The sequence below is a fragment of the Dermacentor albipictus genome, chromosome 7 (assembly GCF_038994185.2).
Source record: "Dermacentor albipictus isolate Rhodes 1998 colony chromosome 7, USDA_Dalb.pri_finalv2, whole genome shotgun sequence".
NCBI lineage: Eukaryota > Metazoa > Arthropoda > Arachnida > Ixodida > Ixodidae > Dermacentor > Dermacentor albipictus.
In genome coordinates, this window is record NC_091827.1 from 11,902,506 (window position 1) to 11,930,361 (window position 27,856).

The 27,856-nt window shown below is 42.7% G+C and overlaps 2 protein-coding genes across 4 annotated transcripts in view; both read left to right on the forward strand.

Annotated features, from left to right (window-relative positions):
- LOC139047684 (adipocyte plasma membrane-associated protein-like) overlaps positions 1-7,804 on the forward strand; it is a 33,557-nt gene extending 25,753 nt beyond the window's left edge. For all 3 annotated transcript variants that reach the window (XM_070521608.1, XM_070521607.1, XM_070521609.1), the window contains exons 7-8: positions 482-755; positions 3,629-7,804. In XM_070521608.1, the coding sequence (XP_070377709.1) occupies positions 482-755; positions 3,629-3,826 (472 nt within the window). In that variant the 3' untranslated portion in view covers positions 3,827-7,804. The remainder of the gene's footprint in view (positions 1-481; positions 756-3,628) is intronic.
- A 4,768-nt stretch (positions 7,805-12,572) lies between these two features.
- LOC135904439 (adipocyte plasma membrane-associated protein-like) lies at positions 12,573-27,623 on the forward strand. Its single transcript, XM_065435248.2, has 9 exons — positions 12,573-12,834; positions 13,174-13,308; positions 15,542-15,654; positions 15,851-15,940; positions 17,223-17,339; positions 17,840-18,011; positions 20,011-20,145; positions 21,787-22,060; positions 24,669-27,623. The coding sequence occupies exons 2-9, from the start codon at positions 13,196-13,198 to the stop codon at positions 24,864-24,866; spliced, it is 1,212 nt and encodes a 403-aa protein (XP_065291320.2). The 5' UTR covers positions 12,573-12,834; positions 13,174-13,195; the 3' UTR covers positions 24,867-27,623.
- Positions 27,624-27,856: the final 233 nt, after the last annotated feature.

A 27,856-nucleotide genomic window follows, 5' to 3' on the forward strand; every position in this document is an offset into this window, starting at 1 on the left:
CCTTCACTGCACTTGTCTGTGCTGTGCCGTGTCTGCAGCACAAAGACATTTGTGGCAAAGGTGTGCAGCGCACAGCCAGGTGCGGCTTTGGCTCGCATCATTTCCTTTTCTTCTTTCTTTTTTAGATTGTCTGTTTTTCGGCGCAGACACACAGTAGCCAGATTTTATTGTTACATCCAGTAGTGCATCATGGGAGCATTGTAGTAAGCGGTGTACTTCACCCTAGAACACACAAGAAGTTCGCAGTGTCAGGGCTGCTCATTGTTACATCCGAGATTGGATGCTTATCTCCTCTGCTTTGTTTGTGCTACCCAGTTATAACAGTTGTTGGTTATAACAATGGGATTTTCTTGGCACTTTAATACAGTACTGTTATAAGTGTATTCAACTGAGTTGATGTGACATGCTACTCAAGTAGCAGCAATGGCAATTCTCCTGAAACTTTTGGGTCCAGTTAAAATGCTCTTATCCTGTTGGCCAGGTACTACTACCGAGGTCCACACAAGGGCGACCTCAACGTCTTTGCGGACAACCTGCCAGGAGAGCCAGACAACATTCGACGCACGCCACGCGGCGGCTACTGGGTGGCCTTTGCGTCAGGCCGCTCACGCGACAAGCTCTCAGTGATGGACCACCTGTCCGCATACCCACTGGTGCGCAAGTCAGTCGTGCGTCTCCTCCACCTGCTGGGATCGGCCCTCAAGTATGCATCCACCTTCTACAACTGGGTGCCTCTAAAAGATGTAGCCTCTAGGGTAAGTATTGTAATTTCGTTTTTATAAAGAAAAAAAAAAAGACTGCAATAGCATGGTTTGGCATTGTCCTTGAACTCCTCGGGCAGTGTTCTAACTATACACAAATCTGACTGTATGTGAATGCGAGATATGAGGGTCAGCAAAATTTCTGTCATTCTTGACAGCTGTAATATGTCGTGTAGGGCCTGTAACGGCATCACACAGGTACCACTGCGCTGCCTCTAAAAAGGGATGCCAGGGAAATTACGTCACTTTCAGATTGTGAGCACTGATGCTGTTTTTCGCTTTTCAGCAGTCTGAGAAGACTTAAGGTAAAAGCTAGAAATGAAATGTTGTTTCATGACTTTTGTTTTTACACTACAATTCTGAAAAAATTCTGAGTAATTTAGTAAAGCATATAAAACCTGGTCTGAGCAATTTTGGAAGTTTATTTGGCAGTTGGCATTTGAAGGGTGGACAAAACAGTGACATATACTAATTGAGTGGAAGTCGTGAGTACAAAATCATGGTCCTGAGGCAGTATTCCTGGTGAATTACTTTAATGGCGTAAGCTGTTATGGGCTCATTCCAATAGCCGTTTTGGTTGTCGATGGTGTCCGCTGCTGTCCGCTGCTGCTGGTGTCCTTCTCAGGTGTCACCGGGAATGAGAAAAGAAATGCCCAGTTCCCGCCAGGATTGAACACAGGCCTGCTGTGCGGGAGTTAGCTACCCTACCGCTGAGCCACACCAGCGCTTGCTAGCTTGCAGCGTAAAAATGCCCTGTAATGCCAATAAATCATCATCATTAGCATCGTAGCATGCCACTTGTCACGCAATGTGGGATGCGCACCACATAGCATCTTTATGTCCAGACTTTGTATTGCAATTGCATATTACTACAGCAGGTGCCATGTCATGTAGCTGTCGCATAGGTAGCTGTACAAGGTAGATTGAGATGGTTTGGGGAAGAAAAATAAAGTTAAGGAGATGTATACAAAAATGCTAGAACAAAAAAACATATACACATACCTTTTTAAATGTGACATGCAATGTAACATGCGTGACGTGTAGCATCAATACATGGAAACTGGATTGCAGTTATGTTATCTTTCACCAGATGTCCGAACATGTAGAAGTTGCATATAGCAGATGCATGCTGCATGTAGCTGGACCTCATGAACTCGAGCAGGCTAGCTGACTATTTGTCACCATCCCGTTTCGAAGGGGTTGCCAATAAACCATCATCATCATCAACAGCATCATATCGTGCCACAGGTTCGTGGATGTGACATGTGCGCCATGTAGTTTGGATACCTATGTTTACTCTTTGGTACATGCTATGGCGCCTCCTCGCAAGGTACGAACTGTTGCTGAAGAAGCAAATCGTAGATCTACTCATGCGGCTGCAACCAGGCAATGTCGGGCTCAGCAGATTGCTGTGCTGAGAGCAGAACAAGCCACAGCTTGTTGTTGACGCCAAGCTGAAAGTTGAGATCGTTCTTGTGCAAACAATGCAAAGAGACTTTGCTACGAATACCCTCCAGTGCATGCTGCCGAGAATGAGGCTCCTATGGAGCTGCTTCTCCAGCTTACGCTGTGACTGTGCTGCATGTGCGGTGCAGGCCTGTGACTTTTCTTTTGTCTGCAAGCACTTTGGTGATATTTTGCACGACTAGTGTCTGGACACGTTGGTGCCTACATGCAATAGTGTTTGCCTGGTTCTGTGCAAGAATCGCTGTTGCTCATAGATGCCTGATGTATCAGGTGCCGAGTCACACAATATCTCGCAAAAGTGATCTACCAAAAATACCACTCCTCTTATGTTGAGCTTTTGCAAAAGGTTTAGCGGCCACTGGCACCTGTTTTGAAAGGCTCTATTTATTTATTTACGCTATTTCTTGCATTGTGTGTGTGTGGGTGGGGGACACACACACAAATAGCAATAGATTATTGTACGAGATACAAGATACAAGTGTACAATATACATAATTAAAGAAGAATGGAAACATGCAAATTATGCAAAGCTACTATACAGAATATACATAATTCACCACGAACATACGTTCCAAAGAATAGAGACCCTTCGAGAGAAAAACTACATTGCTGTCAACTTTATCATAGGGAACAGAAGAAGAGTTCATTATTAGTTTTGTTAACGATATCGTCTGAGAGTCGCTTCCATTCTTGTTTCCTTACGAAGAACAAACTACCAAAAGTGTGCATTTTGAACAGGTATTCTATTTTCATGAATTATCTTGACGAAGTGAGATGTACGTTGGTTGTGAGAGGTATTCATGGGGATTAATGGCATTCTTAATATAATAAACACTGTGAAGAAACTTGAGCCGAAGTTTCTGCCTTCTTATTGTTATTGGCTCCCATCCCTATGTCCTTTTATTTTCGATATATTTGAAAATGAATTGCAGTTATTACTTACAAACCTAGCGGCTTGATTCTGTGGTCTATGCGTGGCCAGGGGTTTGAATTCGCTTATCTCGAAAATCCTCTTATCTCGAAATGTTTCCTGCTTTTTGTAACTTCAAGTAAACTGTATAGGGGAACACAGTTTGTTTGGACCATTGGAGGCTTGGGCCCCCTATGAAAGAAAATCCTGGCTATGTCCCTGGTCTGCACAACATCCTGTGCTCAGCATTGTTTGCTTCCAAAACGTGTACAAGTTAGCTCACCTAGTTGTGTTATTGTAGCTTTGTAAAGGTTTAGATAGCTCAGGACAGAATGTTTTGAGGCCTTTGGGCATGAGGTCTCTTTAAGTGCCCAAAAGGGTTGAAGCAAGGCATGGGTAAAGGATGAAAATGTGTGCACTATTGCACTCGCATGTACTTTGCTATCAAGAAAGAGCATGCACCCTGATGACCACTCTGCTGATGTTTCAGATCGACAATGGCTGGATCTTGTATGAGGCAGTTCCCAAGTACGGTCTCATTGTGGAACTGGACGCATCGGGCAAGCCTATTCGCAGCCTACACTCACCTGCAGGCAAGATCCACCTCATCTCCGAAGTCCTCGAGCACGGTGGACACCTGTACCTCGGATCCTTCCGGAACCGTTTCATCGGACGAGTCAAAGCATAAGACTGAGACTGTTAAAAGCCACATATGCACCCAAGCCAAACCACGTGTCATGCCGGAACACGGTTCTCCAATTGTGTCACTTGTGAACGGGAAAGGAGCTATGTCTTGCAGCTTCAGTAGACGGGGCTGGAAGGTCACTTCACATATGTAAGGTCATGAAGCAGATCTTTTGGTATCCAGATGAGTGTCTTCAAAGGAAAGGCTTCTTCAACGTAGGCTGGCACATTCGAGCCTCTCTGTACCCTGGGTGTCTGCCACCTGGCTTTAACATCCGTGCTTCATTCTCCAGGCTTCTCTTGAGCAGTTGCTTTTGAACTTCTGGGGATCATTGTGAAAGCTGTAGCCAGGCCTCTAAATGCCAACAAATTTGGGCAAGTTTTTTCTTTAGTTTTGCCTTGGAAATTTAAACCAGGGATGAGGCTTGGTTGAAGGCATCATAGAAGTCACATCACTACTCGGATAGTTCTGTCATTGAAAACATCTAGCATTGTTTTGCAGACATTTGTATAGAAACCAACTTTGGTTGACCGTATCGCAAAAGGTCGCCTGACTACCTGGCCGGTTAACATGTAATGCTGTCTAATGACCCACCCAGCAGAACATTTGTAGACCGCTGGAGTTTGGAAAACTAGTGTGAAATACACCATGACTGAGGAGAGTTTTGAACATTTCAAATGATTTGAAAGCTGTACAACTCCATCAGATGCTACCATTTCAGCCTGCGCACTTTGCTTCCTTTGATTCTCATGGCTTGAAATGTGTCTAGATCTAATATTTTAGAAAGTAATAATAACAAGGCAAAGAGGTTACGTGTTACAACACTTACAAGCCATACGCCTGACTTATATGTAATGGCAAAACCTAATGCTCAGTGAAAAGCTAGAAGTGATCATCTTTAGACTCTGTTGTTTGCAGCTTACTGCACTGTCATCTAGGGCACAAGCTTAGAATCTGTTAAAGGCAGGGTTACTAAGCTTAGTTTCCCACGATTGAATTCTAAAACAATTCTTTGTTTCAAAGGCACTAAATTTTATGATGTGGCCCTGTTGCTAAAGAGACACACCGAAAGAAATTTTTTGTTCCATAGATTGTTCACAGGACCTATTTTTCACAGTGTAAGCAATCCACAAAAATTACTAGTACATCATTTTGTGGTATTTATGCTGCTTTCTCTGGAGTGGTTGTTTTTCTGAGCTGTGTAAGGTAAAAAAAAAAGGAAATGTTCAATGCAGGACAACAGCACAGCTAGTTGTTACGTGTGATGCGACTGTCGGCTTTCTACTAGTAGCTTTTCAGGGTGGAGGCATTGACAGCAGAATTGTTTCCATGTCAGATGGGCTGCTTTTGTCAAGTCAAAGTTTGATCCAGAAAGAACCAAGACCTATGTGTCAACATCTTAACGCAATACTTAGTAGTACATAAAACTGACAGCACATTCTCGCCACCTACCAAGAGTCTTAAGAGCTCTTGCTACTGTAGCTAAATTTCAAGTGAAGTCCCACCACACTAAACTGTCCTTATAATCAGTAACTGGTGGTGACTGTTACAGGCTAGGCCTGATCACAGCTGAGAGCTTTGCAGAACTGTGTGCGCCGTCACTCTAAACATTGTTTCCTTCCAACTCTTCACAAAATGTGCGAACGACAAAAGAAGAAGAATGGAAAAATGTGCTTGGCAGTTCCAAGCTTCCTTTTTGTGTGTGTGTGCATGCTGTACCAACTGCCTGGTCACACTGAGTTCGAAATACGTAATCATGGTGCTCCTCATCTCGATTTTTTTGTGACGTTTCGATTCTTTTATTTGAAGTTTCTCATCTCTGTTTGGCATCTGTTTAACGATCACTGTTTACGGCTCTAACGTTTGTACGATCGTAGCAATGGCCTCCTGAACTTGATGTAGTCAGTCAGCCTGACCGTTGCTTTATGGAGACGTGCAACAACTGTGACCGCCGCCATTGGTTAGTTGGAGTTTCACATACCAGGTTTCAATTGCAAAAGCAAAATGCTTAGTTTTAGTTTCGACTCAATGTGTTACAGACTATTTGTTCTGTGCATCTGCAAAGCAGTAAGCAGTTAATCAACCTTCAGTGAAATCGCAGCTGCAAGTGTCCCTAACTTTATTACTTGACAAGTATTGATGACATATTGTATCACTGTAATTTACTAATGTCTTCCCTACATGTGCTGGCTGTTGCGAACAGTGAAGCTGGTTTGTTGTGACAAATGTGTTGGAGATGATGTTGTCAAACCAGCCGACCCTTCTTCCATTTCTTAGCTGTCAGCAATTAGTAAAACACACAAATGCATACCTTCCTGCTGCCTCATAGGAGAGATAGGGGCTCCATGTGACTACGCCTTTCATCACATACTCCGTGTCTTTGTACTAACATGTTGTTAAGCTTAAGGCTAGTACACGAGCAGTTGAATTCCTTGTTCTTAGTTTTACATAACTGCAGTTTTACAGCAGTGCATGTCATGGGCCATTCCACGGCTTGGAATGAGGCTCGACACCTTGAATGTAGCCAAAGGCCAAAAAGAAATCCCACTCCACCTCAGGATTTGATCCTGGGTCTGTACATTACCCCAGAGCTATGTTGGCTGCTTCAGACATGCCAATTTAAAAAGAGCTCATGATGCCGCTGAATTCCTGAGACTTCCACAACATTAAAAAATACAACACTATCATGCACGGCTCCTAGTACACCCTATGTGAAGCACTGAAACCAAGAAAAAGAAATTCTAAAGACGTCAGTGTAGTTTTCTTGCTTTTCATGTAATGCAAAATGAACGCTACCCCTGTCCGTCTTTTCCCAATTACCAACCTGTCCCTGTGGAGAGGACAAGGGAACGTGATTAAGTCATAACAAGATGACAAAGTTTGCGCCATTATTGCTGTGGTTACCACTGTGAATGTACCACGAACTACGAATTGTACATGACCATTTTTCTTTTTCTTCGCTGTCTTTTGCTGCGTAATATGTCATGCATCCATGAACGCCACTCACTGGTGGAAGACATTCCAAATGCTTGCTACTGGGCATTCTCTTCATGGTGATATAGTTGTAGTGCGTGTTTTTATTTTGCATGTTTAATATCAAACTTAACAAAATTAACACCTTCTTGGTTTGTCGAACATTCATGCTTTTCATTTCTCTGACTGGAAGTAGTTTATGGGTCACTGATCATTCCACAATATAGTTTTTTACAAATTGCCTTCACTATCTACAAAGTTTATCCTTTTTATGAATACCGTATATGACATTGTAAAAAAAAAAACAGTGTTGTGGAAATAAGATGAACGCGGTGAAAGTCAAACCTTTACTTACTGTGCATTGCCAAAATGACTTTTGTGTTTACTGTAGTTTGTCACTTATTTAGTTGCTGAAGGACGTTTGCTCATTAGTCATTTGGTTGTGCACACAAATTGATGACGAGCTGTGTGTGGTGATTGTGATATGCAACACTTTGTAACTGACCTCTCATCCATGGACATTATATTTTAATTTTTTGAACTGTTGTGGTTCAACAAGGCACACTAAGGTGTGACCTTTGTTTTCGAAGTCTTATTTCTCTTGACGAGGCAGAAAAGTGAAGTCTTGTTAAATGTGCACTTGATTACCTCACAATGCCCTCTAGATTATTTCGGTTATTTGTTATATGGCATTACATGTGTCAGGTACAGTGAAGGTATTGTTTTTAGGTACTACATAGATTGTTTAATTTCAAAAGCATTCAGCACATAATAAAGTATTGTGCCGATTTGCTGAGAAAGAGTGTTTGAGCCATATGTGTACAACTACTTTTGTGCAGTAGTCATGTGGGCATTGCACGTAGCACTGCATCATAAACTATGTATGTGGGTTTCTTTAACGCACTGTTTTCTACTTTGTGTGTTCCACTCTGAAAGTGAGATTTCGGATTCAAAATTTGTGTATTTACAGTCTGAAAACAAAGAAAAATATACATATATACATTCTTACGTGTGTGCATTCTTGTGATTCAGCTTATTTTGTTTGAACTGTTTCAGTCAGCCAGTTGAAACCTATTATGGCGTGATTAACATGCACATGTTAAGATAGTATAGGTGCTGTGCAAGAAGTACATTTGCTGAGTTAGGCAACTGTCGTGCTCACAAAAGAAGTTTCAAAATTGTTAAATGTATCAAACACCTGGACACTTTAAACCATCTATCTACACTTTAATTCTGGTGACTGCACTGATCTACCGAGCACCAAATGACAGGACATTATCTAATATGTTTATGTCTGTGTTGCAAATCACGTAATGCAAAAAACCAAATGTGATCATTTTTGAAGGGGCGAAGCATTAAAATGACAGCAAGGTCTAGGACTGCATTGAAGCTCCTCAGATGGTGTTCTGATATGCAGGTGTTCTAATAACAATAGCATCTGAGGGAACTGCTGCTGCACAGCAGAAACAACCCCACCCTGGCAGTTACCAGGTGTCTCAGAACGCCAGTGGCATTGTAGGCATTGCACCTCTATTGCACATGTGATGTGGATGAAGGGAAACCGTCGGCCTGACTGTTTTCCTTCAGTCTCATCTCATGCACCATCGACGTGCGGCGCCGCAACACTGCTGGCGGTGTTCCTCATGACGCCAGCGTTCTGAGAAACTCGGTAGCCGCCTGGGCACCTTTTCTGTTGCGCAGCAGCAGTTGCTTCATGGGCTGCGTCGCTCCAATGTGCCGCCTCCACATACCAGAATACCATACGAGGAGATTCAGTGCAATGCTAAACCTTCAGGCAGAACTGCCAAATTGAAGTTTACTGTCCATTCCATTCAGACCAATGTATACACACAGAGGATGTTAGTGTTCGTGCACACAATGCTCATGCCAGCAGTGGAAGGCAGAACGTTGCCCTGGCTGTTCTGCAGGGCATGACGGTGCATCCATTTATTTGGCTTCATTATTTTTGCAGCCAAATGCACTGCGTGTCACGTCTGGAGACATTCTAATCTGCCACATGTGGTCTTGAGCATGCGCCTTCGATACCATGACGGCATGATGGCGCGAGCAGCGAGAATGCAGCTCAAATGTTTGTATAATTGCTGTCATAATAGGTAATATCAATATGGCGATCATTGCTGGTGTTCACTTTAAACACATGTGCATGGACAGATTGTCAGGTGATGTGCCGGCCTGGAATTTAGCTAGCAGACACTACCTCCACTCGCCGTCCGCTGACATCATAATGTGGTCATTAGGGCCACATCAACAACACTTCTGTCAGTCAAAAGCACAAAATTTTACATGCAAAAGCTCGTACTGTAGCTTTTGCTGTGATGACTGCAGAAGTAAACTAAAGGGCCTGTGTTGCCAAAGGAATTCATCACTGCTCAAGTATTCTGTGCTCGCAATTTTTTTTTTCAGAAACAACTATATGAAAGCTACAAGTGAAGTTTGGGCAACATTGATGTTTGTACGAAGCCAAGCAAAGATATTGTTTGCTAGGAGGCGTCCGAAGATTGCCTAGAAATATGTAAACATCCATCAGATAGATGACCTATGAATAGAAGGAGTAACATTATTGATGATGCAGTTGCACACTTTGAGATTTTAATGCAGTTTTTTATTGAAAGACATACGCTTGACAATTCACAAACAGTGCAGCTTCATTGCCTGGCCCATCCAGTTTTAAAATGAATGGCTTTATTGGCTCTTTTGCCCGTTCTCGTGGTAGTCATACTTTCACCACCGATATAAATTAAGGCACCGTTGCAAAGGGCCCAAGCCCTTGCAACCTTCACCCTGTGGCAGCTGTGAGCGAGGAGAATTGCAGTCATCTTTCACGTGGCACTCGTACCACCACATATGAGGAATCGGCTCATAAGAATAGCCACCTGTGACTGTCCGACTCTGTTCTCTATAAAATTATGAAAATGGACAAGTGCTACCTAAGTATCCTCTCTGCAGCAAACATACACCTTCAACCACACGTTTCCTTTAATAAAGCGAATAGTTTTCCGGAAGCATTCGGCTATTTGCTTACATTGATGATGATTATCAGTGGTTTCCGCACAATTTTTTATTATTTTTATTGCTTTAATTTATAGGGGCACTTGCCTCTCAGCCTATAGTTGTAAGTGTAGCAAGAATGTATACAAGAATAAACAGTTATCTGTTGTGCCGAGAATGCAGTCAAACATGCGTAAATGTTTCGAACTTTCATTTCATGGGTTGTGGGGCCTGCTTTGTTTCAGTGATAGACAGAGCATGCTTGCAGCTGGCAGCTGGCTTGCATTCTTTACATTTCAGTTTGTTCGATGGCGGCAAGCGTTTTTCTTGTTTTTGTTTAATTATTATTAAAGAGCGCAGCTGCGTCGTCAGAGTAACCGAGCGAACGAGCAGGCGAAAGATAAAGAGCCAACGCGGCGCGTAGCGGGGGATCAGAAAAGCGGCGAGTGCGAAGAGGCGCAAAGAGGTGGAGAGGAGGCGCGGAGAGGTGCGAGAGGAAAGCGGAGAGGAAGGTGCAGCGGTACCATGAGGCGGAAAGCGTGAGAAGGAAAGCGTAGTGCGGCGACGATGGCTACGACATGGCGCCGGAGTAGCGCGCGTCGTTAGAGGGGTCCTGTCAGCGGTGGCTGCTGCGAATCGGGCCCACGCGTCACCCACGCGCTGGATCTCGCGATCTACAGATTAGTTAAGATTAGTGAGTCAGCCGCGCCACATTTCACTCCGTTGACAACGTGCCGCACGAGGCGGTTGTCTGTATAGAGTTGCGCTCAAATTTCGCATTAGCGAGTGAATCGTCGGCGAAATTTTTTTTTCAGGCATTCACAATGCAAGGCTATAGCTGTTTCATATTCCCACGTTTATCATGTTTTTTTTTGATAAATTGGTGCAACAGTTCCATGTCTGCCTTCTTATAATATGATAAGAGCAAACTTGTGCTAGAAGTGCTTTTTATCGTTAGCATGAGTAACTGAGCATAGAAAAGGTTATAAGGCTATAATAGTATCTCGTTTTTGCACACGACGAGCAAGAAATAACAAGGTATGGTTATCTTATTTGGTGAAGCACAGACTTTTTGTCGACATCCGTACCAGTATCAGGTGGCACAGTTTTTCTGCGAAACATTATATATGGACAGATTAAGTTTCGGTCAAAAAGTGCTGCTATATCTGAGAGCAAACTTAGCAAAGTGGTCGGAACAGCCTCTGTGGAAGTTTAGCAAATTATTTTGCTGTTTGCATTAATGGTACACAACAACTGGTGTATGCCTACGAGGAACGTTCAGATCTGTACAAAATATATAACACGATATCTCACATTAAAAGTGCGAATGGTTTCAATGACAGCATGCTTATATATACCGGGTGCTGTTGTTGCTTTGTTTTTGTAGATCGTGCAAAAATTTGAAAAACTGCTTGTGGCAAATAGCATAGTACCTCATATGTTTGACGACGCATACCTCGAAAAATTACCGGTATATTCGCTCCAACTGCGTATGCCTATAGCAAACTCGCCGGCTGAAATTTGCAAATTGCAATATGTGTCGTAAAGTAACTAATTAAAAAGGTCATTAATAATGTTTGTTAAATAGCCGATGACGCATTTCGATTTCTCGTGCGCGCAATGCCCGCGACTTCGAGTAATCCAGCGCAAGGACTACAATTACGCTATCTGCCACCGATTCTGTGATTAGAAAAAAAAAAAACAGAAGAGAGGGCACGGATATAGGCATAGGTCAAGCTCGCGTTTTTATCACCCACTTGAGCGACGGCTGGAAGCGCCTGCTATAGACGCGCGCGTGTGCTAGAATTTCCCCGATAGCGCTCAGAACGCCGTGCCGAAAACAAGTACTTGTGTTTAGCGGATTAGAAAACTGCAGGATGAAATCTCATAAGGCTGTTCTTCAGCTGTGTCCGGTAAATATTTGAATCAGCCGGGCCGCGCATGGGTTATTCGTATTTGGGTGTTTTTGTTTACCAACAGCGCGTGCGCGCGGTTGTGGGCTGTCTGGTCCAAGCACTCCGTACAGAAAAATAGTTAACCAGCGAAGCTGAACCGTGCGGCCCCGGTATTTATCACTGGGTTAATCCCGACGGTTCATTAAACGGCGGCTTGGGAGGCCGCCGGATCATCGGTACACAGTTGCTGCTTGCGCTTGGCTGCACGAGCTTGTTCTTGTGCCCGGGCTGCAGCATCGGCACGGCGTAGACGAGCTCGTTCCAGGTTCTACTCGCGGCGTTGCTGATCGAAAGCTGCCTGCCCCTCAGGAGTACGTATACATGACGCTTGACCTATCCATTTCACAGCCGGCAAGAAATTGCTGCGTGCATGCTCGGCTGCGACGGAGTGCAATGACGTCACTACTGGAGCAGCCGGTCGCGCGCCTCTTTTTTTTTTTTTCGCATGCGCATCGGGTAATTGGGCCGGATGAGTTTTTGGCTTTTGGCGTACACCTAGGCGACAGACGGACGGACGGACGAATCGGCTAGCTATAACTATACCAGGCTCGCTGTAAAAAAAAAGAAAAAAAACGAATGAAAAATGAAGTGCGCGGGAAACGCACTTAATTGTTACCCAAAGAGAGATAAAGTGTTACATCAGACTGCGCGTGCGCAATCGGTCACTATAGGACGATGACCGGCCGCGAGCCCGCACGTCTGCCAATAAGCTTCGCGATACGCTCAATCCTAGATAGTTGACAAATTAAAAAAAAAAAACGCTTGTCAGTTCCGCGTCGCGTCATCGCTATGGTTGGGATGAGTTGGAGCATATAATACGCAGTGGAACAAAGTGCGTGCGCATAGCGAGGGACTCTGTACGTGAGCGAACGCCTCGGGGCGTTGTGAAGGATCAGTTTTCCTTCCTCCAGCGCCGCTGCGGTGTTATCTCTCGCCCCTCAAACCGGTCGCTGTAGCACATCCTCACCTCACGTACTGCGCGCGCCACGCCGCCCGCCGCATCGCCGGTCTCACGGTCAAACGCCAGAGCGACAGCCGCAATTGCGCTCAAGGTACACGCACGGAGGAATCAAGGCAAGTTCGCGGAAAGTCTTTCTTTTCTACGCTCCGTAAAGGTCTTGTGTCGTGTCGATGACGGCCCGAGCTGCCCGTTACTCACAGTCCAGCGGCCACCATCTTTGAAAGCAGACACCCCTCGAGCAGACGACAGTGCGAAGCGAGCAGCTCGAGGGATTACAAGTTGCTGGCGCGCCTTGGCATACTATAGCTTCGACAGGTTAACGACCTTTGCTGAACTGCGTCAAGGATAATTGAAATTTAGCTTAAATCCTTGCGCAAGAGTCGAAGGAACTTTCTTTTTCCTACGAGTCCATTTTGTGTTTTTATTAACTTTCGTTCCTGTCCGCGCCGCAGTGGTTGCTCAGCCGCTGACAAGATGGTCACGCGGACTTTCAAACCGATATTCAAGATCACCGTGTACGTGGTAACGTTTGCCCTCGTCCTGCCCTTGATTCCTATGGCGTTGGACTTCGAGCCTAACGTGAACACGTGAGTATGTATGAAGCACTTCGCGCCGCAATTTTTTAGCGCTGTTTACCGGGGACGCCGCAAAAGTTCACGGGTGAGGAGGCTATGAATGTGCCGGGGGTCATGTGCGAACGCGCGCGCCTGCGTGGTGTGCCATTGCGTGACAGTTCCGAAACTGGTAGATGGGCGTTCCCGAAAACCTGTCGCGCGAGATTGGACTTGTATTACGCGTCGTGAATAGCAATTTCTCCGTTGCCGGCAGGACGTTTAGACACACGAAGAATGCACTGCGGTTATGTAATTAAGTTCGGCTCGCCTGCTGAATCCACTATCCATTTGCATGCGTCGTGGACTGCGACCCTGTACACGGGCTCGACGAATGAAAAAAATGCCCGCAACCGTTGCGAAAATTCTTGTCCAACGCAATAACGAACGTGTTCATGTTACATTTGCATTCAGGGAAGCGTTAAATTCCGTGTCTTGTCATTTTCCTGCGTGAGAATACATGTATCCTACACTTCCGAGATATATATATATATATATATATATATATATATATATATATATTGCGCTATTAAGAACACGTATCAGGGATCAAAAAGACATGTGGCAGAGCATCCTACATCTGGCAGTAGTCTGCAGCTACGAGGGTCATTTTAATGGGATTGTTAAAGGGAATGTCAAACTCACTGTCAAGCTGTGCAAGTGTTTTAGCAAGTATGAAGTGCATGTGAAATATATAACGACTTAAATTTACAAAAAACCTTTGAAACGTCTGGTTTAAACCTTTGCCTATCTACCAAATGTGTCCCCCACATAATTTGTGCCAAAATAAAAAAATAAGTGCCACATAGCTGGACAGAACCAAGGTAATCTTGTTTGCCATCGCTTGGAGCAAGTCGGACTATTTTTTGTTTTGCCTAATTACAGAATTGGTTATACAACCAACCTCTCAAATATTATATTCAGAGCAGTGTCAGACAAAATTGTAGACCATCCTGAAAGATACCAGATCCAGCTTTCTGTTACTGAATATGTGCTGCATAAAGATTATTTCCAGAATAAGCCTGAAAGAAGGCCTGCATGAAAAAGTGCTGCGCAATATAGTTGTGTGGCAATTTTTTTTGCAACGCATTACCTCAACACAACAATGTACAACAATGTGTTGCACATTTGTACAACACATTTAATGCAACATTGCCTTGGTTCTGTCCAACTACATGGCACTTGTATATTTTTAAATTTTGGCACAAATTATGTGTGACGCATGGTACATAAGTCGACATGCATTTCTGTAGCTATAGCACATCATATATACATAAGTAATCAAAGTAAAAAGAAAAATGTGGTGAAACATTAATTTCTTGCATTCCTGTACAAGAAGCTTTTGCCTCTCATGAAAAGGTCTGCTTGTTCAGATTAGTTATGCAGAAATCTGCAAAACGTAGGCAGACTAGTAGAAGTCAAAATTGGTTAACATAGCCTTGCTATGTACATGGATGCTAATCTTTCCATTTATGAAAACTTGTCATGTGAATTTGACTAATCTTGCAAAAAAAATTAAGTGCGTATATAGCAGATATGTTTATTTAGATCATGCAGAATTTTTATTAAATTACCTCTAACACATAGCACAATTCTAGTCCTTGAGCTGGTTTACTTGAAGAGGTGGACATTATTTGTATGGGAAATCAAAAGGCATTATTGACTAATGAAAAAAATTAAACTGGTTTCAACAGGTTACATAAGTTGTTGCACTTTACAAATTGTAGCTGGCAAATTTGCAAGGCATATCCACATGAAACAAATTCTTAGGATGACACCGGTATGGAGATATTTCTAAAGTGAGCAACAAAATACCTTGTCAGTCCAGTTATATTTGTGCTTCAAGAACAAAACTGCGTTTTGGTAAAGTGGAACAGTGCATATGTAATTACTGCAACATTGGCACTGTATATCTTGAAACTGGTGCCATCTTCACATTTTGTACCAATTGGATACACTTTGTGAACTGACTGGCTACAATCAGTAAATTGCATTGTGTTGTATAATAATTAGTTAAAAGTTAATTAATGAAATTGTGGTAATTAGCCCATTATGCATTTCAATTCATTGTGCAAGTAATGTCTGCCTCTTCGAGCGATCCAGTTCAAGGATTAGAATTGTGGGAACCACCACAGGCAATCTTTAAAAAATTTTGTACAGTCAATGAAAGGAAAGTCCATTTGTACGAGGCCACACCTTGCTATTTCAGGGCTGGTGTGCAAGACCTAAAAGGGCCTTTAGAACCGAACGATAAACTAGACCATGTTGAGTACCTCTTCAAAGATAAACTTCGTGGACCTGAATCACTGCCCGTGCACAAAGGTAAGGCAAATATACAGCATTTTCCCTGCCGCCTCCTATAACTGCTCTTTTTTTAAAGTGTAGCACATGCTTTTATCTTACGAAAGCTATGTCTTTGACTGATAGCCATGTACTGTTCTCTACAGGAATGTTCTTTGTCCAGGAAAGTGTGGCAATTATTGCTAACCTTTCTACAATTCAATTCCTTCAATCACAGGTAGCATTTACACTGGGACTGAGGGAGGCGAGATTTACAAGATCACTGGCAATAAGGTGACACTCGTCACCAAGTTAGGCAAAAAATGTGGTAAGTTGTTCAGGTTGTGCACCAGGTTTATAGCACTTGCTTTTCTTGCATTGCACATTTAAGCACTGTAGTAGATAACAAAGGGCGTCTAATTACTGTTTCTGCACCCCTTTTTGTTCTTTGAATGAAAAATTGAGTAAAATATAGTGCTGAATACCTGCCGTGGTGACGTAATGGTTTGGCATTGTGCTGTTAAGCCAGAGGGTGCAGTATCAAATCCCGGCTGCAGTGGCCACATTTTGATGGGGGCTAAATGCAAGGACACCCATGTACTAGGTATTGGGTGCACGTTAAAGAACCCTGGATGATCAAAATTAATCCAGAGGTCCCACCACGGCATGTCTCATGACTATATTGTGGTTATGGCAGGTAAAAACGCCGTAATTTTAATTCTAGTGCTGAATATTTTAGTTATTTGTATTAGTCGTGCAACATTCTAGCTTCTGATTTGATGTATGACTTCTGATTTGATGCATCTGATTTTATGTACAGTAAGGTCCAACCTTAAAGTGAACACTTTACCTGCACTGACTGGGGATCACATTTCACATGAAAGCCTACAAAATAATGCTTGCTCAATGCTTCACAGCAGCCATGTTTTTCCTGAAAAAGTTGATGTGTACGATTAAGTTAATTAGCTGTTTGTTTTAACAGTGGACGGTACTGCACATTCTGGCCTTCCTGGCTCTGAATTTCCAGTTGCTCTCAAGGTTAAATCAATGATTTTCCTGAACATTATTCATAATCATGCAGATGCAAAATTTGTCTAAAATCTCTGAAAGAACCGAAACCTGAACAAGTTGCTGCACTCATCATCAGAACAAAGTGCCAGCAGACAAAATACAAAGTGACGAAACTGAAGTGCCACTGTTTGTCTCCTTCAATTGATCTTTCGTTCACTAAAGCATTATTCTGTGGATGATAGTGTGACAATTGCCTACATGATTTAAATATGTTACCATCTTTCTAATGTAACTTCGAATAACATATTGCAATTGCAGAATAGAAGAATCTGAGTGTACAAAGCAATTACTCGGTTCTTTACCGTCCATTTAAAATGGAGTTAATTTTAGTGGTGCATTTTACTCTGCACTACATCTACTGGAGGAAACCTGCATCCCTCAACAACAAACAATAAATACGTACTTCAAAGTACTCATTGTTTGCACTGAGACATCATACTTACAAAGTGCAAACGTCATGCACCTAACTAATGAGTAAGCAGCGTTGCTAAAGAAGTCTAGAATTGGCTGTTTATCTAATCTTTCCTGTCATTCCACAGAGGGCTTGTGGGAAGAGGAAGTGTGCGGTCGGCCACTCGGAATGCGGTTTAACAAAGACGGACGTCTTTTTGTTATCGACGCTTACTATGGACTGTACGCCGTCAACGTGGAGACTGGTATGCACAACTTCATAGACAATTGACACTGTGCTGCTGTAACTTGCGGGTTTCCGCAGAACTATTTCGTGAACTTCCATTAATTTTTGTTTGTGCTAGTTGGTGCAAAGAAATTGTCGCAATATGTTTGCAATCGTCTTCATTTTTTTGTTATCGTATCATTTAATCCAAAGTGTTTCGAGCTTCTTCTGTTTTACTTGTAACGTTGACTCATGGCAAACATTGTAAGTGCTGAAATGTGAAGTCCACACAGTCCATCCATTCATTGGGGATGTGAAGGAGCCTGCATGAAATTGTTTCACTCTTCTGTTTGTGCTATATTAAGCTGTCGTTTGTGCTGCAAGTGACAAACATGAATTTTGCAAGCCTCCCTTCATAAATCTAAGTGTCCATTATGTTATCTTTGATGTATTGATCTGCTTGTCAAAATACCAGTTAATGCTCTGCAGCTGGTTAAGCTCAAACTGAAATTTCCCGATGGCATCCACTTTCCTGAAAAGGTTCTGTTCAGCACCTTCTGCCGTCTAGCACTGAAATTGAAGGAAAGAAAATTGTTTTCGGCGATGACATTGATATCGATGATGACGGCTCTGTGTACATCAGTGAAGCGAGCAACAAGTGGCCCCTGAAGAAGATCATCTACACTGTCCTTGAGCACGAGAACACTGGCAGGTAATTCTGAATTTATTGTTGCATTTGTTTTAACTTGTAAGGGAATTTGTAGTGACATGAGTTGTATGTACAAGTAGTGTTACTGTGATATGAGAGCCGTCTTAAAATAGCAGTCAAAGCTCATTAAAAAAAGTTGCATCCGACACAAAAATACTTTCAGTATATCAGATATGCCATATAATATTTATTTTCATGACATGCTGATAGCGATGTGGGAATTATTGTTTAATTCATTATATCAGTGTAAATGAGGTTTGATAATGCTATTGTCAAGCAGTGCTGCAAATTTGACTAACAGATGCTGCATTGCAGGCGCCTTATAAAGTCCTAACACAAGATGGGATGCTTTCGTATCTCCCTGCTCGCTTGTGTTTGTGGAGAATTCATTACCAATAAATGAGATGTTGAGGTCTCTACCGAGGGCTTTTCTTTATAAAAAGTGTCCCAGGAGGAAACAATTTGAGTATTTAATCTACATTGCAATCGCTACGAAATGTATGCCGAAATTTATGTTCTATGGTTTTGCCACGTAAAACCCCATAATCTAAATTTATGTTCTAGAATGCCTTAACAGATTTGTCTTGTAAACATAAGCATTAAGACCCATTGTGGTGACTCTGTGGCTGTCGCATTGTGCAGATAAGCACGGTGTTGCAGGTTCGATTCCTGGTCTCGATGGTCATATTCGCGTGAAAGCAGATTGCAAAATGCTCATGTACTGCACTTTTGGCGCACGTTAAAATATCCCCTGGTGGAATTATTGATGTACATTCAGCCACAAAAGCCTATGGGACACAGGATTTACAAAGACTATTTCTGTGAAGCCACATTGCCTTGAATTCAAAGTTTAAATCTGCAATATAACTTGGGTAAACTACAATGATTAATTAAAGTAGAAATGCCATGTGTTAACCGAGCAGAAAATCTCATGTCATGGAACATGTATTCTGGCCAGCTGTCCATACATGCCCACTGATGTCGTATCATATATGCACATAGCTACAACTAGCATAGGAACACGTATGCATTAAATCAATAAATTATAAACGCCTCAATAACAAAGCTGTTCAGAACACCCAATAAAGCGTGAAGGTTACGGCACACCACGGGTGCCAGGTGCTATTGTGCGACCATTCGTCACCATGTGACATATTCCTCATACAAAGGTTATTCTTGCCAGAGGCTACATGGGGCATTAAAAACAAAAGAATATCTGCAATACCAGCTGTTTTGGAGAATGTGACAGCAGGAAAAGAAATTATAGAGCTTGAAAAGCTGCGATGGGATTACGAGGAAGATTCACTCCCTTCACTAGAGCGACCTTGATCACGAGGAAGGAAGAAATTAAGACTCTTGGCTCATCCATACGTTCCAATGGCCTTTCATGATGACGTGTGTGTAAGCATTGCGTGCCTCTTTCCTTACTGAACTCTTGGAAGCGTGCCAGGCATGCGTGTATATAATGGGGCTTCCATTTTTTTTTTTTGGCATCTGACTATATATTTACTGTTTTTGTTGTTGACTATTTTTTTCCCATTTCTGACCTTGTGGCTGACTTCCTTCCAAGAGCTATTTTTTTTGGCAGGTGCTGAGGATGCTTTCTGTGAATGAATAAGGTTAATTGTAATAGTTAACAAGAAAAATCTGTTGGCAGTGACTTTAAACACTTTCTGGTAATTCAATATCTTGTAGAAGTAAAATGTTATTCACAACCTTCAATGAGCAAAATTTACACTGCAGTTGTTTCTGCTTTCCCACATTTTTAACTGTTAATTTTGAAGTTAAGATATTCACGAAATGCCACAAGTGCAACCTGAGCAGTTTTGCTTTATTCTCAACATCAGCTTCAGTTATGCAGCTTGAACAAGATGTACAGAAAAACTTTGTACTAAACCCCATACCAACACAAATTGCCGAAAATTGGGCTTTTCATTTTCAATAATCCATGCAAGCGAGTGTGTTCTCTAATCTTATTGCCTTCCCCACTTTTCAAAACAAGGATTCTCAAGTTTGATCCCAAGACGCAGAAGACGACTGTGTTGATGAAGGGCCTGCACCTTCCCAATGGAGTCCAGATTTCCCATGACAAGAAAAGCCTCTTGGTGTGCGAGCTGTCCATGAATCGCATCCTAAGGTAATCGAGCCTAGCTGTCGGCGTAAGCGCTCTAAAGAATTTTCTCTGGAATGCACAGGAATGTAATATCTGTGCTTGTGCATGCAACCTGGTTGTATTTATCATCACACTTTTGGCCTACTTCAGGGAAATGACAGCGTGCCATACTCGCAAAAGGTTCATTTTTGAAATTTCTAGATCTTTGTTTCTTTCATGTTGTGTAATGACTGCCTCCACGCTTAGGCTGCTTTCCTGATTGAGTTAGTTTCAGCTGTGTCACAAGGCCCAACAGGTGCTTTAATTCATTCTATATATTTTGCAGAAAGATTTTGCAGAAATATCAGCAAGACAAAAAATCTCTATCAGGTTTTCGCTTAAGAAATGCTAGCATAGAAAAAAAAAGTGAGGTCTATATAAATTTTGTTGGTCCATCAGCTGCTTTCTGTGCCATTACATGGTGTGAGAGCAATGCCAAACTACAGACGTGCTTTGCACTGGTACTCGTGTAACAATGCAGTGTGATTGTGTGGAATTGGCATGCTGGCTGCAGGCCAGCCAACTCGAGCCACTGGACAGTTGAGTTTATTGTGTGTGTGTGTGTGTCACGCAGACTGGTGTAACTAATTACATGCAATTTGTAATCAATTACATTTTTGTAATTGAATTACTTCATTTACTCAGTAACTCTCATTGTAAATTACTTTTTCAGTAACCGGTTACATGTAATCAGTTATTTATTGACGAGACAAGCTTTAACATGTGACGCAGCTTCGCGAACCTTAATTTCGCAAAAACTACAATAGAATGCCAAGATCGTGCCGCGTAGCACTCATAAGTACACATGTTCAGACAGGCAAACCCAGGGGCTCAGCATTTGTTTCCTCATTGAACCGGTGCTGGTATTTCTCGCTAGCGATCTAATGCTGCTTAGGACGTTAATGCAAAGAAATCGGACAATTTTCCAGCTTTTCATTTTTCATTGGCACAGCTGGGGAGCTTCAAGTCCCAGCAACAATGGAGCACTGCAGTGTATAGATGATTTGGATGGCGGAGTAAGCACATTGTTGTCCTCAAGATTCATATAAGTTGCAACACTGTCCTACATCCCAGAGCTTGCAGTGAGCGAACTGGCTAACCTCCCCGTCTTTCCCTATATTTTCCACCTCGAACACGTTTTTAGTGCTGCTGCTGATGTCTTCAGAACAAAATTGAGGTCCAATTACCGACAAAATTTTTAAAAAGAAATTGTTAGTGCAGATAATTCAGCAATGTATGAGGGGCTGCAGAGGATGCACTGAAAGTGCCAGGCCAGCTCTTTCGATTTAGGCACTGTATCTATGCAATGCTAACAAATGCTGCGAGGAAAGCAACAAAGTAATCAATTACTATCATGGGGCAGTAATTGGTAACTGTAATCAATTACATTTTTTAATAAAGTAATTTTAGTAGGTTATTTTGTTTCTGTAACATGTACAAGTCTGGCAATACATATTATAATATTGTAATATTGTTCAAGTTATAACTTCAACAATAAAGCTTGGAACAAAACAGCTACTGAACAAAGCAGTTTCCTAGTGCAACTACAGTGTTGACTCTTCTGTTCGTATAGCAGATTGTAGCATTGCCTACAAATTTCAAGCCTGTCTACATCCCTTCTTTCAGGTACCACCTCAAAGGTCCAAAGCAAGGTCAGACTGAGGTGTTCGTTGACAACCTTCCAGGCTGGCCCGACAACATTCGGCCAAGCAAGCGAGGTGGCTACTGGGTGGCATTTGCGACGGGCCGCTCCTCCAATGACACAAGTGTCATTGACTACTTCACCCCCTTCCCATTTATCCGCAAGGCAACCATCCGCTTTGTCTATCTTGTTGGAACAGCATTGAAGACGGCCTCCCGATTCTACCCTATTCCCTATATCAAGGATTGGGCAGCTCAGGTTAGTCTATGTAGCACACATTGCCAGTGCTACCAGACTTGTTTAATGTGTCCACTGTACAACCTAGGCGCCTCCCAGCAATCTCCAATCACCCCTGTCTTGCATCTGCTGATTTCGTCCTGCAAATTTCCTAAATGTTTAACACACGCAAGTGTGCATAACATGGTGTACGTAACATGGTGGCTTAGCGGCTATGTAGTTGCACTGCTGAGCATAAGGTCGCAGTTAGACTCCTAGTTGCCGTGGTTACATTACATTAGGGGTAGAATGCAAAAACTCGTGTGGCCATGCTTTGGGTGCCCGAAGTGGTCAAAATTAAACCCGAGCCCTTTACTTCGGTGTCCCTCTTAGCAGTGGGTTATGATATACCTTTGAACAGTCGCCCACAGCCAGTTTCACTGCAGTTGATCATTAAAAGCCACCTATTGTTTTAAAGTGTGAATGGTTTTAATAAGGCTTGCTATTTCATTAGCTATTTGATTTTTTTCACCCGCCTTGGTTGCTCAGTAGCTATGGTGCTGGGCTGCTGAGCACGAGGTCGCAGGATCGAATCTCGGCCATGGCGGCTGCATTTCGATGGGGGTGAAATGCGAAAACACCCGCGTGCTTGGATTTAGGTGCACGTTAAAGAACCCCAGGTGGTCGAAATTTACGGAGTCCTCCACTAGCTACGGCGTGCCTCATAATCGGAAAGTGCATGGTTTTGGCACGTAAAACCCCATAATTTAATTTTATTTATTTGATTTTTCACCCCATTTTGTCCTATGCATGTCGGTGCATTAGAAAGTTGGGAGACAAATGGAGAGCTGTGTTAAGAAGCACATCTTCGGTAATGGTGCCTTTACAACGACTGGTAATCGACACTGCAGGGTCTTTGTAGCTGAGTGGATCAGGGTAAAAATGCTTTTTGATGACTGTCTACTCCTGCGACAGTGCTTTTAGCTGCCTTGTGTAATTATATCTTGTAGCACATAGAACGATAATTAATGAAAATGTAAGAGCAGCTGTGCTCTGTGGTAGTAGAACCTCGTCGTGATAGTTGTATATGACACAAAGAATGCCTTCATTATATTCCATATTCGTTACACAAGTATATTATATTCATTACATGCTGATATCAGTAAGAATTTTATATTTACTTCATGTCTGTGTTGTACAGAGTTTTGTTGCATGTTACATGAAGTTTTTTTTCTGGAAATGAGCCAGCTCCAGAAACCAAAACTAGGTTAAATTGTGCTCCAATGGCAAGCACATATAATCAGCTTTCCTCTAAAAAGCCTGTTGGAACAAATTGCTTCAGATAGCACCAGCAGCACAGATACTGTTTCAGATCGAACATTGGCCAGATCCTGCTGGTGTACAGATCAAAATGAGTCAAATCCACTCCTCCTATAGGACTTGCCACACAGTGTGATCAAGGCTCTATGGCAGTCTCTTTGGGAGTTGTGTCCCTGGTTTCGTTACAGCCTTCAATGTAGCTCCAGAAAGAGATCCTGTGAGACATTACAAATGAGGCTCTCTGTGGTTTCAAGCAGACGAATTTAGTCTCTCCAAATATTATTCTCAGTGTTCATGGGGCATAGCAGTGCCCCTAATTGCCAATGTTCCAATAGCTTTTCTACTACAGTAACATCACACTGTTCTAAAAGTCATTTTCAACAATGTTTTCTGACCAAAACCGCATCAAATCAAGCATTTCAAATCCTGACTGTAAATGCTAATATTGGTCAAATGTGCTGCATAATTTTTCCTTGTCGCTGTGAAGTTGCCCTAGCTGACATTAAATTTGCTTTCATAGCATTGCATTTTGGTCCGATAACAATTTTTTTCGTTTTTCTCAAGTTCTGTTTAGGCGGATTTGACTCATTTAGAAAAAGCTCATGTGCCTGGAAGCAGTGCAGTCATTAGCTTTTGTGAAGCACTTTAAAATTTTAATTTAATTACGATGTTTTACGTGCCAAAACCACTTTCTTTCTCCATCACTTTGAAATGCAACACTTCACTGGGGTACAGAAAGTGTCAGGGCTTTGCATGGCCTCTGAAGTAGTGGTGCTCACTCTGGTGTACTGCCTGTACAACATACACAGGTAAACCTCATCGAATGCAAATGTTTCGGCAAAATGAGTTCATTGATACTTGCCATCAGAAAAGCGGAGTATCTTTTTGATGAACTAAAGCGGGGTTCCGTGCACTGTGTAAAGTACTTGTCTAGCATCAAAGTAGCAGCTACAAACGAACAGACAGCCTTCCGCCCCCATTTCCGTTTTACGTGGCAAAACCATACAATTATGAGGCATGCCATAGTGAGGGACTCCGAATTTTGACTACCTGGGATTTTCTGATATGCACCTAAATCTAACTACAGGAGCATTCTTGTACTTCGCCCCCATCGAAATGCGATCACCAAGGTTGGGACTGAACTTGCGACTTCCAGCTCAGCTACGCAATGCCATAGCCACTAAGTGGTTTAGTTGCCAAATGCTATACTTATAGTAGCGCCTGTGATATCACTCTCTGCGCAGTGTGCCTCATCATTCAGTATGTCCCAGCCTATTCATGGCCCATTAAGCCATTTCCATCTTTCCATCCTCTTTTTTTTCTTTCCTAGTTTGAGAATGGATGGATTCTTTTCGAGACTGTGCCACAATATGGCCTGGTTGTCGAGCTGGATGCCGATGGGCGCATCCTGAGGAGCTTCCACTCGCCCAAGCACAAGATTCACTTGTTGTCCGAGGTGCTGGAGCACGACGGCTACCTCTACCTGGGCTCCTACCGAAACCCGTTTCTGGGCAGGATCAAGCTCTAGTCATTGCGCTGCTTAACACACCTGCCCATCATCACACCTTCACTCACTCTCCAGAGACACTGGCAACAGCAGTACCAGCATCCTCCAACACATGCACATACTCGCACCAGTAACTCTGGCACAACACACCTCTCCAAATATAGGATACTGGTGCCATCTACAGGGACACACGTACACAAAAATGAGAAGCTTGTGATTAACTAACCAAGTTCATAGCAGCATTCAGATGTTTCAAAGGTGCCTTATGCTCTTTCTGATAGTTTTTCATAATGCTTCCATCGTTGATCTAGCTTGGCACAGGTAGTTTGCGTCATGGGAAGGCCACTGCATTAAGTAGACTGATCTAGTAGCCATGTAATTGTAGGGAGCTTTCAATGTTTCCTTCCTTCTCATCTACATTTGGAGCTGTTTACAGTTACTCAAAGCAACTATCTCCCTCAGTGTGAGAAACAGTAAACAAGGAAAACTCCTTCAATTTCAATCCTTTTTATACTGAAAGTGCAGGATCATATGACAGTTGCTTCTGTCAATACTGGTGCGACGATCTTCCTATCATGCTCGACTAGTATGCTTATACCTTTATACACCATGAGTGGGAGTGTGAGCAACAGAGTGAAGCACGGATGTTAGAGATCAATAGTAGTGCTGCTCTCGACTAAACTAGTCTTTACAGGCTAGTCAAGTCTGATGCAGTGTTACGACTGTAAAGTGTAAAAATGAAGAAAGCAGCAGTTGAAGTTTATGGTGTCTGCCAACACCCTGAAAGATGCCAGCTAGTCAGTTGAGATGCCTGACGGCATCGCCATTCGGTCGTCTTGACCTTCAATGAATTTGCTTACATTGCTGACATATTACACGATACTGACATTTACAAAGTAGCTCTTCCAACTTGCTTTGTCACTGTTCTGCCATTGTTCTATTTGTGAGCTCAAGAATGTATGACCAGCAATGCTGCGTGTAGCGAAGCTCAAGTTTCAGAATGGACTGTCATGGCAATCTTGTTCAACCATGACATGAACACCCATGCTGCCACAATGTAAAGCTTGAAGCAGGCAGTTCCTGATGCTTAGCTCAAATCTCACTTAGGGGGTATAGGCCATGAACTCCTGCACTTGGAATACACTTTTACACTACAGTAGCGCAACTCTAACAAAGCTAAACTAAAACTGAAATGCTCGTAACATATTTTTATTAACTGGTTAAGCTGGTTACATGTGGTGCATAATGTTACGTATGCTTGGTCTATGTTCTCGGGTCAACTTTCGGGTACTTTGTTTCATTTGGAGGCATGTCTGCAGTGAAGTGGAGTTTATTCAATATCTACAGCAAAACCTCTCTAACACGTAGTTGGCAGTGAATGTGGATCAGGTACGCACTAAGCGATGTACTAATTAACTAACAATGGCAGATGAGTGGCTATAGACTTGCTGCCCCGCCCCAAAAAATGTTCTCACTCAAACACACATGCAGAAAAGTTTAATATGCGAGCAGGCAGCACATAATCTGATTTTCACTTGCCGCCGTGGTAGCCTTGCAACAGTGATGTCATCCTCAAACATGGCAAGGCTGCGAGTCAGTTCCTCCATCAGGCCCCACTTCTCTGTGGACGCCCTCATGACGGTCAACGCACTAGCTGCGTCAGGTATAAAAGGGCCATCATCCACGTAGAAGCGCTACTAGCTATGGGAGCAGGAAACGAGTCATGGCTGCCATGTTTTGATGTTGCCATCAGTGGCAGCTGCAGTCTGGGAAAGGCCTGTGCATTGCGATTTTGCTATTTATGGTATGCGCGCACTACATTTTGCCGATTCCATGCTTGTGTGTGCCAACAAATGAAGTAAATACTACGCACTAACCGTTTGGCATCTGTTAAGCGACTACGGCTTAAGTGGTCCGCCAATACATAAGGTTTAGTGGCGACATAGCGGGGACTCACCGCTACTATATTTGAACCGAAATTACTTCTTGAGCGGGTATGCATTAACAAGGTTTCACTGCATATGGTGGAACCGTACTTCTCACAAAACTGTATACTGAAGTAATATCCCTGAAAGTGATTACCTGAGAATACAGCTCCTGAACTACCTGTTGTCGCTAGTGTTACATGTAAATACAGAAGCTTTTGGAAAATGTGACTGTTGTTCTATTACTTTTTGATGTAGCTCTTGTGCCTTTCTGCCAAAGTGGCGTACGTCCATTGCTTGTGACATCGCCATTGAGCAAGTTTTTTTAGAGGAAGGAGCAATTGCCTGAAGCGTGAACATGATAGGCTTGAATGAAATGCTGCTCTTGTGTATATGCTATGTATTGTTTATTGAGAATGTTCCTTCTAAAACTATTTCAAGTTTAGAAACACTTCTCAGAGGGCTGTTGTATGTCCGCACTTCTGTGAAAGGCAAGAGTTTACCAAATAAAAAATGTGGTTGATTAAATTTTTTGAAAGCCATACTACACAAATTATGGAGAAGTTTCAAGTCTATCGTACTGCATATTATAAGGAGACTTCCTTAACATGGCCTGTACATATATGGGATATAGTGATAGGGAAGAGGGTGACATAGCTTAGTTACTGGGCATTTTGTAATGGTTAATGGTTGTTTGCTAATTTCTGAACAGGCATTTTTCTGTGTGCACTTCAACCAGGGCATTATACATACCAGTCGTTTTCAAATTTTTTTGCGACTGTTTCACAAAAAGTTCTGGGTTGTGCAGTTTACGGGCAGATGTTGCAATAAAAGCATTCACTTGTGCCAACAATTTGCTTTCTTCTTACTTGGTGTAATGACCCTGAGTATCCGGAGCTTTGGAGTTTACGGAGTGTTCCAAAAAGTTCATGGTAAGCCCTCCCCCCCCCCCCTAATTCTGTTGGAATGCCATTAAACTTTTTCAAGTTGAAACTGGTAAAAAATAACAGCACATGGAGTAGACTTTGCCACTGGTAGAGCTCTTGAGCTGTGGGAACAGGAAAAAGTCTGCTGGGCTCGCATCAG